Genomic DNA, 22,059 nt, shown 5'->3' with positions numbered 1-22,059 from the left:
CAATGATTTTGAAACTCATTAATTTCGGGTCACTACTAATCTTACTCATCTCACAATAGCCGTCTATCATTATCATCCGGGCCACCCACTTGGCAAAAGGATCACATTTCCAATTTTCTCTCTGCCCTTTTAGCTACTTTAATTAGCTTGTCTTGATCAGCATTGAAGCCTGCATTTAAGCCTTTCCCTTTCTTTCTCAGATTAATTGCTTCGAATTTGGGTAGGCTGCGATTTTCGTTCTATCACCATTGTTGTATCATTGATCTGTCCATGTCATTTCCATTTGTTATCAATTCCATGCATTCATGTTCTTCCAGGCCATACAGTCGCCACGCTGAATCTTTTTTCGAATTCGTCTTTCATTTTGGATACATCAAAAAAAAAAAAAAAACCATCATTAATGTTGGCAGCCATGTGGGTGAGGCATGGCATGATGCAAGCAATATTGCAAGTGTTCATCTTAAAATAAAAAAATTTTTAAAAAAAACCTGAGCTGTATCGACTCGATCAATCGTGGGATGACACATTGCAAATTGACTGAAAAAAAACCCAAAAGTTTCTTTTTATGCCTTGCTGAATCCCGTTTCAACATTGATTCAGGGGGGACCCATTTTTCTCCATTGGACAAGTAATGCAAAACTTTTGTCTTTTATATTATCCTCTTTTCTGGATTCAAATGTTTCGGCTACAAGCACTGTACTGTTCTAGCTAGTTAGTGATCAGTCCAATATTTAAGTGTTATTTCAGAGAGTAGTTTGGAAATTTGTATGGAAGACAAGTGTTTGGTTTCGTTGTGAAAATTAAGTAAGCCTTATAAACTAATTTATTATCTTGATTATGTCCTGCTAATTAAGTCCTTGGCCTTCTGATATCTGTAAGATACGAGCAATAATACTCGATTACTCAGGTTTAAGAATTAGGACTAACTCGAGTCTTGAATGAAAGAATACATATATATATTTACTATTGAATTAAACATTCGGATACAATAATTCCATAGATTCTCAGCGGACATTTTCTTAAGAAGTCCTCGTAATGTAAGGTACATTAATTTACTTTCAGTCTGCATGCTTTGAACCTTGAGTGTGACCTTTTCTGTCACTTTGCAGTAGCAGCCTCAAACAGATGATTGAAACAACTCAAATATGAACTTGTCAACAAGGTTAAAGCAAATCTTTACAGGTACTGTGAAAATCTGTTTCATGGAAATTTCAAATACCATGACAAAGCAAAATGTATGCAAGAATTGATGTATATTGTTAAAATTTATTTTGTGGCTGAAATTACCTTATCGTTGGCTGACACTTGTTAATTACGTACCAATGCTGATGTATCTTACCCCTTTCTTCACCATATTTTCCATTTTTTTTCAGTTATATGAAACAAGAATTTTATATATGTAGCTCAAAACCAGGCACTAGCAGGTGATCATGCATGTTTCACACTTCAACAGTTTCCAGTTTTCTTGATCTTTATCAAAACATTTAATTATTATTCATTTGTAGCTGCATAGACATTAGACAATTAATTTTGGCACATGATTTCACCAACATTTTTTAGCAATGCCAATGATGCCACCTTTGTGAGAAAGGGGAAAGCTGGGATACAAAGGATTTAGGCCACTGACCAACAGTTTATTTATTTCAAAGGCAATTATGAGGGTTTCCCCTCATCCAACCAATCTATGAAGAAATTTTGGTAACCTATCTCCACCTCTAGAAACTTCTGGATAAGGATTCAGCTGATGGCATTGGCAGGAGCAGCATTCGTTTGCCACATTTTCTTGACGAGTATACATAGCATAAAACAAAGCGAAATATTGTCTATATTGTAATATACAATTCAAACAAATAAGTATGCGTAACTGGTTAAGAAATCAAAATATTAGCAACAGAAAGATGATTTTGATAAACTAGATATAAGTAATTTTGGAGTTGCATTTTACAAATGATCCTTATTAACGTCTTTATATAATGTCAACGTATTTATGTTGTAAAATTTAAATGTGACTAATCCAACACTACAAAATATTTTTCATATATTGACATTTGGTTATATTAACAGTTAAATTTAGTCAAGAAAAGAAACTTTTATTAATGGATTTTTAATATAATCAGAATATACTATACTTATACTAACACTTTATTTAACCGTTGATATAAATAAAATTTTTTTGATGATGTATAATTATCCATCAGTATAAATATATTATATATTAAAGGTTATTAACGTGACCATTAGTATATGCCCAAAACAAAAAAACTATTGGTTTACAAAAAATTGACTGGGATTATTTAAAGTATTTTTGACCAAAAACACATTTAATAATCCATTCAAAAAAATTTTTGAAAGGGATTATTGAAGGTGTTTTCGGCCAAAAACACCTTCAATAATCTATGCAAAATTTTTTTTGCATGGATTATTTATTTACGGTTAAATTCCGTCAATAAAAGAGACTTTTATTGACAATTTTTTAATACCGTCAAAATATATCGTATTTATACCAACACTTTATTTAACTATTGGTATAAATAAACTTTTTTTGATGGTATATGACTATCCGTCAGTATAAATATGTTATATACTGACGGTTATTAATGTAACCGTCAGTATAGGCTCAAAACAAAAAAAAATATTTGCTTACAAAAAATTAAATGGGATTATTAAAGACATTTTTGGTAAAAAATGCATTCAATAATTCATTCAAAAAATTTTGGAGAGGGATTATTGAAGACGTTTTCAACAAAAAATCCTTTCAATAATTCATACAAAAAATTTTGGAGGGGATTATTAAAGGCGTTTTTGTCCAAAAATCCCTTCAATAATTTAAACAAAAAATTTTGTTGTGAAGATTATTGATGACGTTTTTGACCAAAAACACCTTCAATAATCTTTTGAAAAAATTTAGAAGAGATCATTGAATGCGTTTTTATCCAAAAACACCTTCAATAATTAAAAAAAAAAAGTTTGTTGAAGGGATTATTAAAAGTGTTTTACAAAAAAACATCTTCAGTAATCTCTTATAAAAATTTAGAAGGGATTATTAAAAGAGTTTTTGGCTAAACATGCCTTAAATAATCCCTTGAAAAAATTTATTGAGAGGATTACTGAATGCATTTTTAGTTAAAAATACTTTCAATAATCCCTTATAAAAGTTTATTGAGAGGATTATTCAATGTGTTTTTGATCAGAAATGCCTTTAATAACCTTATTAAATTTTTTGTAAAGGATTATTCAAAGTATTTATGATAAAAAAAACACTTTAAATAACCTAAAAAAAATGGCGGGTTTATGAATTTAAATCATTTTCTTTACCTCCACTTTCAACCGACTCTACATACTTAATTTTTACCTCACACCAACTCTCTCCACCTCTTACCGACTCTACAAACTTAAACTCATCGGCACCCATTTTGTTTTAGAACTAAATCAAAGTTGAAGCATCAAGACTCTTGTCATTTCTCAAAGGTATTTTTCATTTTTTGCATTTCAATTGTGTGTCATCGAGCATGGTTTTTTCTTTTGGGCTATATTGGATGAATCTAGGCTCAGTCTTTGTCACCTAAAAAAATAGAAGAGGGCCTGAAAATATTATTAGCATACTGTTTTTATTAATGGAACAACTTTAATAGGAAAAATAGATGAAAACTTCATCTGTTCTACTGTAGATTGGTGGCCTCTTGATAAATGTGATTATGGAACACATAGTTGGGGAAGAGCTTTTGTTCTTAATCTAGTAAGTAGCTTATCCTTAGGCTTTTTGAATAAAACATCACAGAAAAAAATCTTTCCTTATGAAATTTTAATGCTTGCTTCACTTTTACGAAAATTTCTTAAATAATAATCTAACTGATCAAGAAATGAATTGTATGGCTCCGACATTGAAACAAGAGTTGCAATAGATCAATATGCATCTAATATGAACAATCTTCAAAACATTTTTCAAAATATATATAGAGAATTTGAGGTTTGGCCATTAGTAATAGCGCTAGGAGGATTTTTTGATGCAAACTTCGAGCACCACGTTTGTAGACATTTAATTATAGATATTAATTTTCTTTTTTTTTTTTCTGGATTTGGTACAATAATATTAGTTCTTGACTTATTTTAAATTTGTGGATCAAAACAATTTAGTTGTTGTTTTATTTCAAATGTTATTAAATATTTTTACTTTTTTTGTGTATTTTTACTTTATATGAAATCATATCATATTATGATTATAAATAAATTAATTTTAATAATTAAAAATATAATTAAAAAAAAGTTTTTATCGACACCTTAAAATTTATATCGATGCCTTAAAACATACGAGTCTATATCGATGAGCATTAACTGTCAGTATAGACAAGAAATATTAAAACATTCAAGTCTATACTGATAGATGTTAACTGTCTGTAAAAGGCATAACGGTGAAACACACAACAGATACTATACCAATAGATATACATTTACTGACAGTTTTGAATCGTAAGTATATCTCTTTAAGTTATTCTGACACTTTAAAAACTAACAATATAGGTCTATATCGACAAGAGATATATTGATGGTTAAAAATTTATCAGAATATACATTTTAATCATTAGTATAGGGTTTATGGTGTTATACTGACGGATTTTGGGGTTTTACTGATGCTTTTTTTAGCGTCACTATATATCAGTTTTCTTCTAGTGTATTTGATTCAGTTGGATGATGCATGAATTTTTTATTCAAAGAATAGAATTTAAATTTCTATTTTTTTTAAATAAAAAAGGTGATTAGTAGAGTATGACATTCCAATCTTATATCTAAAGATTGTAAGGACCTGTTATACTATACATGTAAAGTTCTAAACCCAATTTGTGACACATATTTTGCAAGACAAATCGTGAGTTTTTCAAATTATGTAGATATTCACAAATAGTATACAAGCAATTTCCAGTTAGATAAGGGTTAAGTGTTACACCTTAGAATTTACTTCTAAAATTTTAAGAAAGCAAAGCGCTATACAGTGGGAATTACTTTTATAATCTTAAGAAGCCAAGTGTTACATCGTGAGATCTACCTCCAAAATTCCAAGAAAGCTAAGTGTTATAAAGTGAAAGTCACCTTTATAATCTTAAGATTTGTGTGATCCTAGTTCTCCTTGTGCCATACTTGTAAGGCGAAAATCATGGAATAATGAAAATGAATGTCAACAATATTTATTCACCTTGTTAACATTTCCTTTTCCCTTTACCAGTGGAGGGGTACTGGAGAGTTTGGAGACTATGACCAAGGATGACTAAATGGTGTAAACTAAAAGAAACAGTTAGCCCTTTGTTTTCCCATGCCAGCCACAACGATGATGACAAGCCATAAACTTTGACAGAAATTGACATACACCATCCTTCGGCAGCCAAGATCTCTCCACTATTTAATCTTATGTATAACTTCAACAGAAAATTAAGATTAGATTTCACCTTATAATCCTGTTAGACAATCATGCCAATATTGCTGAAAGAGACAGGTAGCAGCCATTGGATGGTAAAACATTGGCTTCATGATAAGTTCCGATTAGTAGGTTTACCAATTAACTATTTCCCTCCTACTCAAAATTTGATATAAAACAAATTGAGTTAGAAAGCAAGTCACGAAAACCACGGATATATCTATCTTCGTATTTTGTGTACTCGGTTTGTTATATACTAATGAGCTGCAAATCAAAATTGTTTTCTATATACACTTTGGGAGGATTCTGTCATGAAATTAGAATTTTGAATACAAATTGGATCAAAATGGAAGCAAACATCTATTTCAGACCTTGATATATGTAGTAACCACCTAATTTATTAGGGTTGTTATATCATATATGCAAGTAGCAAAATGGGACAGAACCTTATATGTTTGATTTTGAAGCTGCTTATTGCATGTTGGGAATTGCTTTTGGGATATAAAATATAAACAAGGCCATAACTTTGAGCTAGCTCTAAGAAAGTAAGAACCTGAAGGACCAACCACAACCATAGAACAGAATTAGAAAGGAATGGATACTTATCCTACCTGCTGAAACACCATCCAAACTCAACAGGTAGAGCAGTTAGTCCATATTCTTCATGGCATAGCCTCTTTATAGCTTTCCAGTGGCGAGTAACAATGATGGCAAAACCTCATTTCAGATTGAAAAAACTTGTATTGGATATATGGACCCTCCAAGCATTACAGCACTACTAGTAATATGTGTAGAAATGCTTAAAGTTCTTCTCGGTCCGCCTCTTCCCCCCCCCCCCAATAATTGAGTTTCATTGACAAACCACAATCTATGACCGAAACTCAAGCCCCAGACATCGCACACTAGCAAAAATGGATGGAGTTTCCTTTCCTTCAAGTGCCATAAAAGTTTAAAATTTCATCAGCAATGGCATAACTACAAGGTGCTACTTTTGTTGCATCAGTTTATATCATCTACAATTTGCATTAAATAAATTATCATTGATATTTCTAAATGTGACCAATATTTTAAAGTCATAGTCCATTTATTTTGGGAACATAATTCCCCATCTGTGACTGTAGAGTTATGATTTTTATATCTGAAACAATATGAGGGCAACCTACTTTCACTAAGGGAATCTGAAATTATTCACATTTTCAAGTTCTAAAAATCAAGTAGGCTATCAATGTTGACTTGAAATCATCTAATCTCCAAATTTGAGGATTGGACTGGTTGAGTCAAATCACCCTTTATGCTCCCTATTTTAAATATCTTAGTCATTGTTCAATATCTTAGGTGTTGAGTTTCGTCCCACCATGATGTTTCTACTGCCAATGGTATGTAGCCACTATCAACTTCAGGGTTTGCAGCCGAGTTTGAACTTAAAATCTCCAAAAGGGTTGCCAGTTAACGGATTTGATGACTAAAAAGGAGATCCAATCTTTATTTTTAACCAATCCTGGAATGATTTAACAGTTAACCGTGCTGTTTTCTCATTTTGTTCATTGTTCTAAATGCTACTTATGTTCTTTATAAAATAGACCAACCATCAGATATCTAAACAAATTGACTTCTTGTCGGCTGTCTATGCAAAAATAATCTAGGCACTTTTCTTCTCAAAATTTTTTTTTCTTCTTTTTAATTGTTCACTCCTGATTAAATCTCTTTGGCCAAACATACCTCAATTATACCATTGATAAGATTTGCTCAAGGTCTATATCGAATGGTAATAAACAAGGTACTGATATTTATATTATAACCAGACAAATACACGCTACATATTTATGAACGGTTTCCTGCACACAAGTAAAAGAATAAGCAGAAACCAGCTGAGCTTCAATATTACCTATAACCAAAAGCTACAAGCTGGCCTCTCAAAACACCTTTCACTTTAAAATAACCAAAAAGGTAAAAGTCCAGGACTGACCCAAAAACAAGGTTGTCAAACTGTGAAACAGAGAAAGAGATTCCGGGGACAATATATGCAAGCATCCCTCTGGTAAATCTCTCCGTCAAACCTGCTAAACCATCTAAAAAACTTGATGATAACTTAACAAGGCTATTCAAGCTGAGTTAGGCCTGCTTCTCCAAGTCCTTGGAGCTTATGAATGTTCCATGAAATCCATATGGAACTCGAGATGGAAGCTTAACTGTGGCTTCTAGCTGTAAATTCATAGCATTCACAATCTGTAGTTCTGATTTCCAGGTCTTTTCGTCATGAACAAAAGCCAAAATATAACCATCATCTTCGTTCTTTGAATTGGGGTTTCGACGAAAGAACAAAGGTTCACCACCATACCTTTGGCCTCCATAGATATATTTCTTGACCTCTCCAGTTGAGAGGTCAACTTTGGCAAATCCCGACACTTTAGGCCAAGGCTCAGCAAGAGCTAAATATGCGAACTGGGTTTTTCTTCCCAGCAGGTTCCGGTTCACCATCCCTGCCTCCAAGTTCACTTGTTCAGATTCTGAAATGATGGGGCGGCGTGTTGACTTGCCAGTCTTCAAATTCAATCTAATTTCAGACAGAACACTCTTGAGACTCTCATCACATTCATTGAAAATGGAATCTGGAGGTGTCATGCTGGAGCCAATTACCACAACTTCATCAGTCTCTGGCTCCTCCCAAGCATTCCAAAGATGGAAACAGAAGCAATCAGGTGCCTCAACCCACCTAATACCAGAAGCATCAGTGGCATTCTTGTCCAATATCCCAAACCTTGACATCTTGTTCTTGTCATAGACAACTGGTGAGCCACCATGAATCATTTCAGGCAATTTGAAGACGACTTGCTGATCAGGGATCACCACAAAGTTTTCTGTGATTGCAAAATCATGCATCATTGTTGGACCGTCTACTGGAATCTCAACATCAGGTGATTTCTTACCATCCGGTGAAAAACGGAAGTACTTGAGATATGGCTTTTGTATAACATCATAGCTAAGCGCAAAAAATTCACCGGTTTCAGGATCAACTTTGGGATGAGCAATCATTGTAGACTTTAACTGACCATCAAAATCATATCTGCCAACCGTTTTCAAGTCCCCTGATGGAGTGATACGAACATGGTAAGGCAAATCATCTTCGGACATAGCAAGGAGATGACCATCAAAGTAAACAAGTCCAGCGTTAGCAACTCCAGTACCATGCCTTGGATCAACAAGCCCAAATATGCCACGGGCGTAGAAAAGTAACAGTCTAGCTATGCCAGAGTGGCCATGGAGTTCACCTATGGCCTTGGGGAAAACTGGACGCCCAAAAGCTCGTTCTTGGACCAGACGGTTTGTTTCAGTGAACCTACAAGCATAGCTAGCTGAGCCATTTTTGAACCGAACCGCATGAACCATCCCATCCCCATCAAAGAAATGGTGTCCGGCGACCGGTTCGTGAAGTGGGTTGGCTCCGTTTCGAACGTAGACTCCTTGTATGCACTCAGGGATTGTTCCAGTGACAGGAAGCTTATGCTTGACTGGTCGCTCTGGTACTGGAGCAAAGTTGCCAGAGATTTGGATACTGGGGTCGGCTGTTTTGGGAAGAGGACGTTGACGCTCATGAAAGACCAAAGCATTCTCAACCACATCTAAAGCCATAGCTGCAGCTCTTTGAAAAGGATTCCATTGTTGGGATTGAGTTTTCTCAGTAGAACAAGCGTTTATGGGGCGTTTTGTGATGGGACTAGAAGCTGGAGTAGGTGATGGAGGATATGTTGGTGATTGTTTTGGCAAATGAAGAATGGGAGGAGTTTGGAGAGAGCAGGAAATGTTAGGCTTTCTACTAGGCCTTTTGAAAGGTATAGAAGAAGAAATAGAACCCAAGTCTAGAGATGAAGAGGTTGAAACTGAGAGTTTAGGCTTAAGACAATTGCCTGTTGCAGATGAAGCCATGGGTGCTCAATTTTGGCCAATTAATAGTTGTTATGGTTTGTTTGGAATGAAGGGTGAAACTTTGAATATTGTGAGATTCTGCTTTATATGTATTGGGATGAGAGAGACTTTAAGTGATGTTTTAGCTTAACAGAAGAGGTGTGGAGTGACTGTGTTTTGAAGAGGGAATGGGAGAGAGAAGAGGGTATTTATAGGAAGAGAGGGGGCAAATATAGGTCCATCTGAGACACGTATCATGTACTGTGGGAGAATAACCACCTGTTAAATTTTATTTGAAAAAAAAAAGGGAAACAGTTACAATTTCAAGTGATTTATGCTTTATTTAAGAGTTGGAGCATGAATCTTAAAAGTTTAGAAATCTAATTACTTATCCATGCCTTAAAAGCGTTTTAATTTTAATAAATAAAAACTCCAGTAAAATATATTATTTCATGTATGAGAAAGAAAGAGAAAAAGTTACCTTCACCTCAAAATCAAAGACTTGGTTTATTCATTAATTCTTCTGGAAACTATGATATTGAGTATCAATGATCCGTCAGTAATATATTATTTAAAGTTATACATTAACGTCTTGAGGGGTTAGAGTAATTTATCAAACTTTGATTTTATGAAATGGAAAACTAGATTTGATTTGTATATTGAATGGTTTGACGCAAGAAAAAAAGAGGTAGCGTTAGTGTAGGGTTCGGGTTGGGGAAGGTTTGTGGTTGGGTGCGATGTTATTGGTCCCTAATGGACACGTCTAATTCTAACCCCGCGTTGCTTCCTCTTTTTGACGAGAGACATTTCTCCCTACACATGACCTTTGCTCTGTGTTTGCTGCCTTTCAACACCTCACATCAACTGACCCACACACTTGCCTTGTCATCCACATTCATCTCTTCTCATACAAAAAGAAAAAAAAAAAAGACTTAATTTTCTCTTTTTCTTTCTTTTTCAACATATATGTAATGTAAGTGACAGTGAAGGAAAAAAAAAACCATAGTAATGCGTTATGTGTATCATTCCCCACGAAAACTACCCAAAGTTTCTTTAAACTAATGACTTGATCAACAACGGGGAGACAGCAGACAGGTGATAGTTAGGTACTCTCTTTGACGGCATTAATGTTCTTGTGTTTTTAATTTTGTTATTCCAACTTTTCTTTGTTAATTAATTTGTATATCTTCTGAGGAAAGATTTTCTTCCTCGGAAACATATGCTAATTGTTTTTTTATATTAATTTCAATTAAAAATTTCGCTTAATTGATTAAATTTTTATCAGTTGCAGCTCGGTAAGAGAGATTCCTTTTTAATTTTTTGCTCCAATTAACATGAGAGAGGTGAACAATTTTTTTTAGAATTAAACTTCCAGTCATGGACAAACAACCATATCTCCATTCACGTTATAACAAAAAGCATATAATTTTTTGAGTGCGAGATTAGTCTCTTACCCTGAATGACCCTAAATCACTGAAAATGTTAATATTATATTCTTTCACTTTATAATATTAAATTGATTGAGCTAACGGTTGATTAATTTGTTGAAGATGACCAATCTTTTCATTATTTGCCAAGATCAGACCTCATCTTAATTTATAGAATAAAATACAACATTCTCAAACCTTCAACATGTCAATTTACGGCTGGTGATTTACTAATGATGATTAGGTCTTGAAACTTTTTATTTTTTAAAAAGTTTTTAATTTATTATTAAATATTTTATCTTATTATATATTACGCAAATAAACTTTTTCGAATTCGTAATTTTCAAATGTCAATCTACTCACATGTTAATTGATCTAAAGATCAATCTATTGAAAACCTTTTATTAAATATAAAAAAAATTAATTTTATTTTTATTATTACATGGGAATTAGATCGATAGAGTTTAACTACCTAGCTACTAGGGCACCTTTCTAATTTCCTTTAGTGGTCAACTTTGATTCTAAGATATTCAAACATTGGCTTTTCTCCAACTCTACATTTTGGTTATTTTAATGCAATATGATCACTAGGTTTACCCAACTAATCAACTACTTGCTTACTTAATTAAAAAGAAGCAGGTATATAATGTTAATTACCACCTAAAACCATGTTATTCAACCCACCATATCTAACTTTCTCTATAACTGAAATGAAAGAAATTACCTTCATTTTGTATAGATAATCAAATATGTCAAAATAAGAATATTGATAAGCTACGCCATAATATTTACATATCATTGATTGTATTCTAGTTTGAAATCTTACCACATAGATTTTTCCACCATCAAGTTACTTACCATTTTGTGGGTTTGGTTCGACTTTGGTTGGGTCATGATCTAGGTTTTGTTTGTCAAAAATAATATATAAATCTAATTAATAAAAATTATTTTTATTTAATTTTAGTTTTCAAATATATTAATATTTTAATATTTTTTTAATTTTAAAAATTTTTGGACCCAACGAGCCGAGTCGAACCTTATATAAAAATTTTCAAAAACCAATCGAGTTTGACCTAACTCATAATCACTTCTATGAATATGACATAAGATTTAGCCATAATCATGTGAAAAAAGTTGCCATAAATTAATTATGGAGGTCCATGATCCACGCTAGATGGGAATTCACATGATTAATATTATTAGTGTTATTTGTGCATCATAATTTAACTTAGACTTTTGTCATGCAACAAGGAATTAATTAATCAATATGATTGGCCATAGATAACGAGAAAATCGAGATTTTAGTTATGTTTGTTCGCAACGAGGCACATGAGGTCGTTCAATTTCTATTGAAAAATGAAGATTAAAAATTGAAAGTTATATATGAATAAAAAATTAGGCTACCACTTAAATTATTTTGGAGGAAGAAGAAATGAGGCTGCAAGCATATGGATTCGCAATGAACAAAGAAATGTTTGAACTATTGAAGAAATTTTTAATTGGAATCTTGCTGGTTATTTTTAAAAATAAATAGTGATGTGAAATTTGTTTGAAATGAAAAGAAACTTCATCTCGATTTTCAAGCTAAGCTTTCATTCCTCCATGTGAAACAAAAAAGAGATATTTTAGATAGAGCAAACATTTCAATTCTTAAAAAAAAAAAAAAAAAGAAAGAAAAGAAAAACAATCTTGCAATTTTCTATTGTTTGAGCCTTATTAATTTACAATCATCAATGAATCATGAAATTAAGAGTTTATTTGTTGATAATCTTTTATGTACATGCATGTATGTGCAATCTTAAAATTATTTAATTATGATAAAAAATTATGTGAGAATTTATCACCTATAAATGTAGTTTCCATTCAAAATTTTAATGAATAATATATATTTTTAAATTATAATTATTAATTATAGTGTAATTATTATAAATTATATGTTTTCAACAACTACATATTAGTCCAAGGTTTAGGTTCAACATAATTGTTCTTTGATGAACAAAATCGGATTCAAATTCTCCTTCTTTGAATTAATTTAAAAAAAAAAAAAAAAGAAACAAGTTAAATCTGTTTTGCAGATATAGTAGTTAGTGTTGCACATGTAAGGCATGGAAGGCACCTCTCCTAGTTATAAGAGACGCAAATGCAACCACGGTATCACATGTGCACATGGTGACATGTGCTAATTAATTAAATGCTATCTAAAAATCAAAGAAAAATGTTAGTCAGTATTGAAATGATATCTAAGAAAATAAATTTTTAATGAATTAATTTTTTTTAATTTTATAAAAACAATATATTAAATGTAATTTTTAAAGCAATATTTTAATTATTTTTAATCATTAATTTATAAGCACCCATTAATTAGACGCAATACCTATCCACCAAATGCAAATATATTCCCAGAGAAGTAGTTTTTTTTTTTTTTTTTTTAAATTTATCTTCATGAAATTGTCTTCTTGCAATAAATTCATTCTTGCAAATGGTGCCAGAAGATCATGTGCTTGTTTTGACGGACAATTAAACCTAAGAGAAATCGATAGCTTCAAACATTAATTTCTGAACATTAAATACAGGAAGAGCAAAAGTGATGGGTAGTTGCCACAAATGAAATTGCAACAATTTTATTCTGCAACTCGCATTTCCAATATGTTAAAAAGAAAAAAGCATAGCCCTTTGGTATCTCCATATGTCATGGAAGAATTTCTTCTAAGAAATAATTCAATTTACAACTGTTCGACCAACCGACTTTACCTGAAAAAACTGCCAACTGCCCAAAACCAACCTACCTTTCCGCCTTTCTTTTTGGCTACCTTTAATCTATCAAATAATTAAATTTTGTTTTATAGACCCACCAATGGTAAGGCTACAAGCTCCAAGAAAAAAAGAAAGACAAAACATTGAGCGACCCTTTTCTTGGATTCTTTTATCAAAGTGCATGCACTTTAATTTAGTTGATAAACATTAATTATGATTAACCCAATGTTTAAACTAATTTAGGTTATGTTAAACATTGATTAAAAATAGTTTAAAATATAGATTTTAGGATATTAATTAATTAAATTATTATTTATAGTAATATTCTTATATTAAATGCAACAGTTGATAGTTAATTTGATGAGTGCTTCTGTATTGGGAGAAGATATTACATATTATTTAGAAAAGATTTAGCAGTAATGCATTGATTTCATCAAAATCAAGAGAAAACAATATTAATTACAATTAAAAAAAAATTTACCATAACTAGTATATAGTTAACCTTTCTCATATTCAAATAATGCAAACTTTAAAGCAAATGTTTTTCATACAAAAGACTATTTTTATATCACTATATTATTGGATTCTTTATGGTTTAATATGAAATTAGCAATGATAATTAAGAGAAGGGGAAGGCTCCATGCTTTGACAATTAGTCTCTTCTATATGGCCCCATAAATAAAGGGGGTGTTAAATTAGGGCACATGGAGGGGACATTCCATGGGAGCAAAGGACAGGTGGTTGGGTATATTAAACAAAATGCATGGTGGGCACTCCTTTTTGGGATAAATTTATAGCATTGTATTGAAGACGGACGGAACAAATTTAATGAGGAAAAACATTCATTTTGTTTTCGTTACATGTAGAAATTTTGCTTTAATGTTATTGAATCGACTCAAATTATGAACAACAATTAACATGAAAATAAGTCATTTTTCATTTGGTTTCATCTTTCGTGTATGATTTGAAAAATATGTGTCAAATTTTGTTTGGTAATCAATGATCACTTCCCATATTTAATGTATGTTATTTCTTTTTTCTTTATTGTATTCTGTAAGTTAATAATCCATTTCAAACTTAAAATTTTCATTCTTTGTGTCTTTTAGATTCATGGTGTTATTGTGAGTATCACTTATCTCGCAAAAATTTTATAATTTTTACACTTATAATTAATATTTATAGTTTAACATTCTGATTCCATTTACCTTCATTCGTATTAATTAAAATTTAATTTGTTTTACATTTTATACATTACTTATTATATATTAGTTTTAAGCTCGATAACCTTGTCTTAAAATTTAACACAAGCGTAACTATCAATAACACAACGTTACTTGTCTAGGTTTTTGTTCATTTTACAAGACAACTAAAAGAAAACTTTGTTATTTTTCACAAGCTTTCTTGCCATTGGCTTTGCCAATTTTATATCAATTATCATCCAAGCCAAAAGCAAGAGAAAATGCATTTTGCTTATGGTGACTTGACACCAACTTGATTCCATTGGATGAATGTAGACCGTTAATGCCTTGCACCGTAACTTCACTTGTAACAATCAAATTTTTGTTGCATGAATATTGAAAAAGGCATGTCAAGATCTCGAAAAATATACATATAATTTGTGTAGTACAAAAAAACAAAACATAAGGCCTTACTGTCTAATGCATGATGTGGAGCACCTAGAATGTACCGAATGAAGGCTACCGTGCAAAGTGTCGAAAGTTGTAGACAAGCTGACGTGGACGAGTTATCGTAAATGGTCACCAAAGTCCACTTGGATTGCACTGAACTTTCCCACATCTCCCACTTATGGAATTACTTTTGTGTTTTAAGCCTTACGTGTGCATATTCCATGACTGTTTTTGCAAATTGTTTTGAGCAATAGGGCATTTTTCATGTTTCTATCTCTAAAAGAAAGGTAATATTTCTTACATAATTCTTACATAAAGAATTATATATATCATAGGGATAGGTTAATGACATTTTGAATACTTCTGTAAAAAGTTATGGTCATGGATTTTGATGTAAATTTAAGACAAATTATATGTCTATCTCTTAAAACAATTTTTTTTTTTTTTGAAGTAATTAAAAGAATCATTTTTAGAATAAGAGAATGTTTGTACAAACTAAAGACGAGATTAATGTGAATACATGACAAGTAGACAAGGTGGGGCATTTTTGTATGGATAGCTTTTAAATTGAAGGAAAATAATTGTGTTTCCCTCAATCAAAGTTCTCTGATAAGCCTGAAATCAAGGATTATATCAAATCAAATATTTTTTCTTTTCATTTTTTTCCTTTCTTTAAACATTTGTGAACAACCTTTTCCTCCAAAAATATCCTGTCGATGCCAATCCAATCAGAAAAAAAATCTGAACACATGGCAACATATGGTTCGAACACTTGTATCCTTTCTCCAGACAAACTCGACTTGCATTTTATCTTGATCTTTGTGGGACAACCTTAATAAACGGTACTCAAATTTGGCCAAAAAAAAATAAAAATTCAGTAGTCAAAGCCTCCTTTTTGGTTCAATATTCTTGCTCCAAATTACTACTTTGTGGATTTATAGAACATTTATAGTCTTTGTGGTATGGGATGTGCTAATAATTTGAATATGAAAATGTAGAGAAACAATAATGGTATTATATATAAATAATATAATTTTTAAAGATAAGATTTAGTATTGTAAATTGGAATTATTTAGATTGATAGTTTTTTTATAAACTCTTTAGTATTTCTATTAGCATATAGCAATACAAAAAAAATTTAACCAAAACATGATTTATGAGAAAAGTTGTAGAAATGGATTCACCAATCAATGCAAAATATTGTAAATCTTCAAGATTAGATGCTCATTTCTAAAAATTTGTCCAAGATCTCAGTCTGTTTCTTAAAATTATTTTGTGCTCATTATTATTTATTAATAAAAATTATTTTTAGTAAACGGGTCCGGATTTGAAAAATCTTATCGATCAAATGGGCTTCTTAGGCCATGAACAGGTAGGTATTCAAGGTTAGATTACAATCTTGAGAATATTTGCTATTAGTATAGTACATTTCATTTATTTATTTTTATATTCAAGATTCGAAACTACAAAGATTTTAGTCGGCATATCATCCTTCATTGTACCAAAAAAATAATACATATGGAAAAAACGCGTCTAGTATCGGCTAAACCTAATCTAAAGAACAAAGTAAATAAAAAAAAATATTGTTAATCTTTTCTATAGAGCAACTACTTAATTATATAACATACACAAATTTTACACCTATCCCTTCTTCCAAACATGGCAAACTTTTTAGCTTCCATTAGAAAACGTGTTGATGGAAATTTAGGGTCCATACATGTGATCATATTTCCACATTTGAAGTTGAAACTCTATAATTGTCCTAATAATTTTATATATCTCTCGCATGAATCACTTGTTATTATTCTAATCAAACGCAGTTTAAGCTAATAGAATGAAATCGAAGTTCATATACCTAACCTTAATGGCCTAATCAAGATATACAATATCCGCATATTACTTAACTATAAGATTTATTTATATTTCTAATCTTTGATTTGGGTTTTGTTAACTCTGTTTTTTTTTTTAACTTAAGAAAAAGGCCTTAAGATTTAAGAAGCTTTGCCCTTTGAATTAATTAATACATGCTATGTATTAATTAGTTAATGCATTAGCACTTTAATTGGATAAGAATTTAAAAGATTGAAGATAAAGACTAAATAATAAAGTTGAAGAACTTCTAACGTAATCAATGACCACAGGTTGCTAAGATTTAAAATATATATATATATATATATATTATTTTAGTGTATAAAAAAATTTGTTCAAACTTGAGCTTTTTGACACAATCCCCATTATAAAATGACATCTCTCTATATTCTTTTAATAACTTTCCCATCATCAATTTGAAATCTATACCATATATAATGCAATGTGTTTGATTAAATTTGGCATCACAAGTTAAGTAGAAAAACTATTTAAATAACAACAACAGTATTTTTTATGTCTTTCAATAATTTTTTTTTTTTTGTTTCACATACACTTAGAAAAAAAAACACTATTAAGTACTCACTCATCATTTTTTTTTTTTATCTCGTCAGTTCTTTTTTCCATCCACATGTTGAGTGCGTCAAAATCGAAATCATATTTATGTAATTATTATTCAAGGTGAAATGTTCCTATTAACTAATCAATCTAACATATGTCTCACCATAATGAATTAGGTTCATGGTATTTGGGAGAGATGATTTACGTTAGTGACTTCATTCAATTATCCATAGTTTTTTGCACTTTTTTTTTTCCTGAAAATTTCTTTTATATGCATAAATTTGTTCTTTGGCAAAAAACCCTGCTTTACTCAAAAGTTTAATTAGTAGGGTACTGTAAATAGTTGATACTTGATAAGAAGAAAAGAAAAATCCAAAAATAAAAATTTAAAAAAAAGGGTAAGCTAGTTCTTTTATGGAACCGAAAGAAAGAGGTGAATCATAATCCAACTTTAAACGACAAATAATCCCATCAAAGTTTTTTTTTTTTTTTTTCTCTATCCTTTTAACTTCCTGTTTTCTTTGGTCATTTTCTTTCATCGATCCTTTTAACATTTGGAAGTTGAGTCCAATCAAGATTCGTGATTTTGGTTTCTTAGCTTAGTCCAATATGTGCAAATCATGTCTGTCAAAATCCACATTATTCCTTCGGTTGTCAATGCAGAAAAAGCAAAAAAAGACAACCTTGGATTTTTGGCTCCAACTTACACTTGAACAGCCTCAAAAAACTGCCGTCAAGGGTGCTGGGTCGTTAATCTATTGCCACGTTATCCCATTTTTGGATTTTCCGACAAGACATCATACCCGAAACGTGTCGGTCCATCGATGCTCTACCAAACGTCGTTGGAAACGTGTCCGACGTCGTGTTTTTTCCATCAAGTAACCGACTTTTCTTAGCAGTCCCCTTCTCAACTCAAACCAACCGCACTCAAATTTGTGCTTTCTTTGTTGCATAAAAAGGACGTTGATTATGACAAATAGGAAAAAAAAGAGCATTTGTGCCATTCAGATGTAAGAATGAGTCCTTGTAGGAATCCTTTATGGCCTTACCTAACTCAGAGAGTAGTCAATTCTCATTTTTTTTGTTGATATTTTTTGGTGGATTGGAACTAAATGGTTATGGAAATTTCCAAGAAAGATCATATGGACGAAAAAAAAATGTTGGAAACTAATGACAAATTCCATTCAAATATTTGCTTTGGGTACTGGAAGATATATGGAAACTTAATTTGGTCCATTTGCTATATGGTAGAATTTTTGGTAAAATGGGTCGTCATCTTTCCACTTGCTTTTTGTCAAAACTTGGAATCTTTTACTCTTGTTGGCCAATCAACTATTTGTATTTGATTCACCTTTTATGACCAATATTAAACATTTGTCGAGGAAAATATATAAAATTAAAAGTTGATAGTGATAACCGATGATGTTTATTGGTTGGACCATACATCTTAATCGATAAAGATTTAGTGGATCATTACAAATCTCGTATTAATTGTTTGTGTTTTCATTTTTTTTTTAAATTTTGTTTATTATCATTTTTTTGCAGAATATCAAATCCTAATTAAAACCAACGATCAATTAATTTTATTTTTCATCTCCTTTTCTTTCTTCTCACTCAATTGCAGCACTAATTCATTCATACGAGACAACGTTCAAATCTTACATAATTTTCATAACCTAACTAATATCAATATCCATTTTCTTTGGTTGGAATTGGTTGGAATATTTTCAATGAACCATTGCAAAAATTAGGGGAAGAAAATTTCAATTTAAAGTTTCTTTTGTAGAATTTTTAGGTTTTGGATAATGTAGACACCGAATTTTATTCGAGTCTATATTTTTATAATTAAAAAAATTTTAATTAATTAAAAAAATTAAAAAAAATTAAAATTAAAAATTAAAAAAATAAAAATAAAAAAGAAAAAAGACAAACAGAAAATTCAAATAGAAAAAGAAATGGCTAGTGCCAGCACGTGCCGTGCATGGCACCACTAGCCACCCATGCCTGCCATTACCCCAGCCATCATACTACCCCTTTGTCCAGTCCCTTCACTCCGTCAACACACGCAACTACCGTTTCAATTATAAAAAAACACTCTATTCTCTCTCATTTCAGGCGAGCTGAAACTCTCGGATCCCCTCACCAGAACATTAGAAACACGCTCCCTTACCAAAAATCTTTCAGACAAAAAAAACTCACCCCTCAAATACCCAAATAGATCTACGAAAATCAACAAAAAAAAAAAAAAAAAAAACCATAAAACAAAACACAGTCCTCTCAGCAAGGAGGAACCCAATGTCGAACCACCTGCACCAAGAAAGAAAGGTTATTAGTTTGAGTTTTTTTTTTAAAAAAAGAAGAACAGAAAACTTTGAATCTCGATCTACATTGATCGGAGCCGTTTTCGATGAAGAGGAGATCGGATTTAGAAAAATCGTGTTGAAAGCAGCTTTCTGGACACTTTTGAAGTTTTCGGCCACCGACGACGGTGGACCAGGCGACGGTCGGCGCGGTGCTCCAACGGCTAGACGGTGAGACGGTCGGAGAAAACCCAGAACTCAGAGGAAATTTTTTTTTGGTCGAAATGGTGAAATGAGCTGGAAAAAAAAACCTGACATTTATAGAAAATATAAAAGCAAAAATGACGTTGTTTTGAGCATAGGGCCAAAACGACGCCGTTTCAAGCGTAAGAGGATTCGCACGTAGACCGAACCAGACTCGAGATTCACGTAAACCGACTCATCGACCCGCCTCAGCCAACCTCCAGCCAGTTCAAACGAACCACCAGTGAACCGATTGAACCGGTCTGAACCGTTCCTTAATCGAATCGCGCATCAAATCGAACCTTTTTCGATCCAATCGAACCGTCATTGATCGGTCCGGTTCAGGTAAAAAAAATTTTTTTTTTGAATTTTTGAATTTTTTATATATTATTATTTTTGTTATTTTAAGTATATTTTTTATATTTATGCATGATAAAGTTTAAATTTGTTAGGATAAGTTTTCTAATTGTTTTTAATAATAATAAAATGAAAACAATATAGGATAATAACTAAAAAAATATATTAAAAATATTTAAATAATAATAATAATGGGATAAGCTTTTTATTTTTCCTGCTTAGATATTGGAGGAAATAAAAAACATTTTCCTAAAAGAATAATTTCGCATAGATGTTGGAGAATTATTATTAACAAATTTTCATAAAAATATATATATATAAGAATTTTTTAGTTTTCAAAATTCATAAAAATCGAACTTGCTTCAAAAATTCGTCTAGATGATGAGAATTTTTAGAGATGTTCGCGTTTTAATTAAACCCCGAGCCCTAAACTTAAACCCTAAACCTTTACCCTAAATCTATTTTAAAACTTTAAGGATACACGTGAAAATCTCACATGAAATAGTTTGTTCCCAAATGCTGCCTAAATAATGGGGTATTTAGAAAATTTCATTTCATTAAGTTTTGCACACGAGTTCTTAATTCACATTAATAATAAGATTAATAAATAAAGAGCATAATAGTAAATTGAGATCTTAAATATAAACAGTCGCACTTAAATTCTGCCTAGATATTGGAGAGTCGCGATGGTCTCATTATACTTAAGAATCTAACTTTAAAATTGTATTTCATTTTACATAACATTCATTAGCATACATACGTTAGCATGTTATCATCGATAATTATCTGTATTATTCTCTCTTTAATTTACTGTTCAATGATAAAATATTTTATAATAAAAAAGAATAATACTTTCAAAAAAATTTTTTTTTTGTGATATTATAAAATAAAATAAAAATAACATTCCGAAAGAAATAATTCTTGGTACTCTGCCTAGATGTTGGAGAGTCACTAACAATTATTTTCTATAAAGATTGTTATTTCATTTTAAGGATTATTGTGTTAAATCTTAAGCGAAAAGAGTTATTTTAAAATTTGCCTAGATGTTGGAGAATTTTAAGATAATTCTTTAACTTAAAGATTTTCTCAATATTTCTAAATAAAAATTTTAGCAAAATTTTATTTTTTCAAATGAAGAGAATTAGTGTTAAATTTCAAATTAAAACCATTTTTATCCAATATCGAAAATAGCACGTAATTAAATGGTACCAACTTATGGGCGTTATGGAGGTGTTAATCCTTATCCACACGTAACCAACTCCTAAACCCAACCTAATTTTTGTAGACTAAAATTCATCTTTTGGATAAACTTTAAACATGCTTTTATAGTTTTATTGAAAAGATAAATATTTAGGTGACCAATCACACTCTAACAAAGATTGGTGGCGACTCCTCTTATTTACTTCGATTTTAAAACTCATTTACGTCTGACAGTCCCAAAACCGTTACGACAGATAGTAAGATTGGGTATTTATTATAAATTAATTTAATTTTGTCTCATTTTTAAGGGTTCTCTTTCATTTGAAATTTTAATTTTCTTTCTAGTTCAATGGATCCAATAACCAATTACAAATAGGTCGGTTTGGAGATTAGATGCATGAATTTAGTACATG

The 22,059-nt window shown here is 31.2% G+C and overlaps 1 protein-coding gene across 1 annotated transcript; it reads right to left on the bottom strand.

Annotated features, from left to right (window-relative positions):
• Positions 1-7,161: 7,161 nt before the first annotated feature.
• Positions 7,162-9,504, bottom strand: LOC111287483 (9-cis-epoxycarotenoid dioxygenase NCED1, chloroplastic-like). Its single transcript, XM_022878079.2, has one exon. It carries the CDS (start codon positions 9,329-9,331, stop codon positions 7,520-7,522), a length of 1,812 nt encoding a protein of 603 aa, XP_022733814.2. The 5' UTR covers positions 9,332-9,504; the 3' UTR covers positions 7,162-7,519.
• Positions 9,505-22,059: the final 12,555 nt, after the last annotated feature.

The sequence above is a fragment of the Durio zibethinus genome, chromosome 4 (assembly GCF_047325235.1).
Source record: "Durio zibethinus cultivar Kanyao isolate XHJ-2024 chromosome 4, ASM4732523v1, whole genome shotgun sequence".
NCBI classification, from domain to species: domain Eukaryota; kingdom Viridiplantae; phylum Streptophyta; class Magnoliopsida; order Malvales; family Malvaceae; genus Durio; species Durio zibethinus.
Note: the sequence above shows the minus strand (reverse complement) of the source record. Positions and strands in the feature narration are given on the sequence as shown.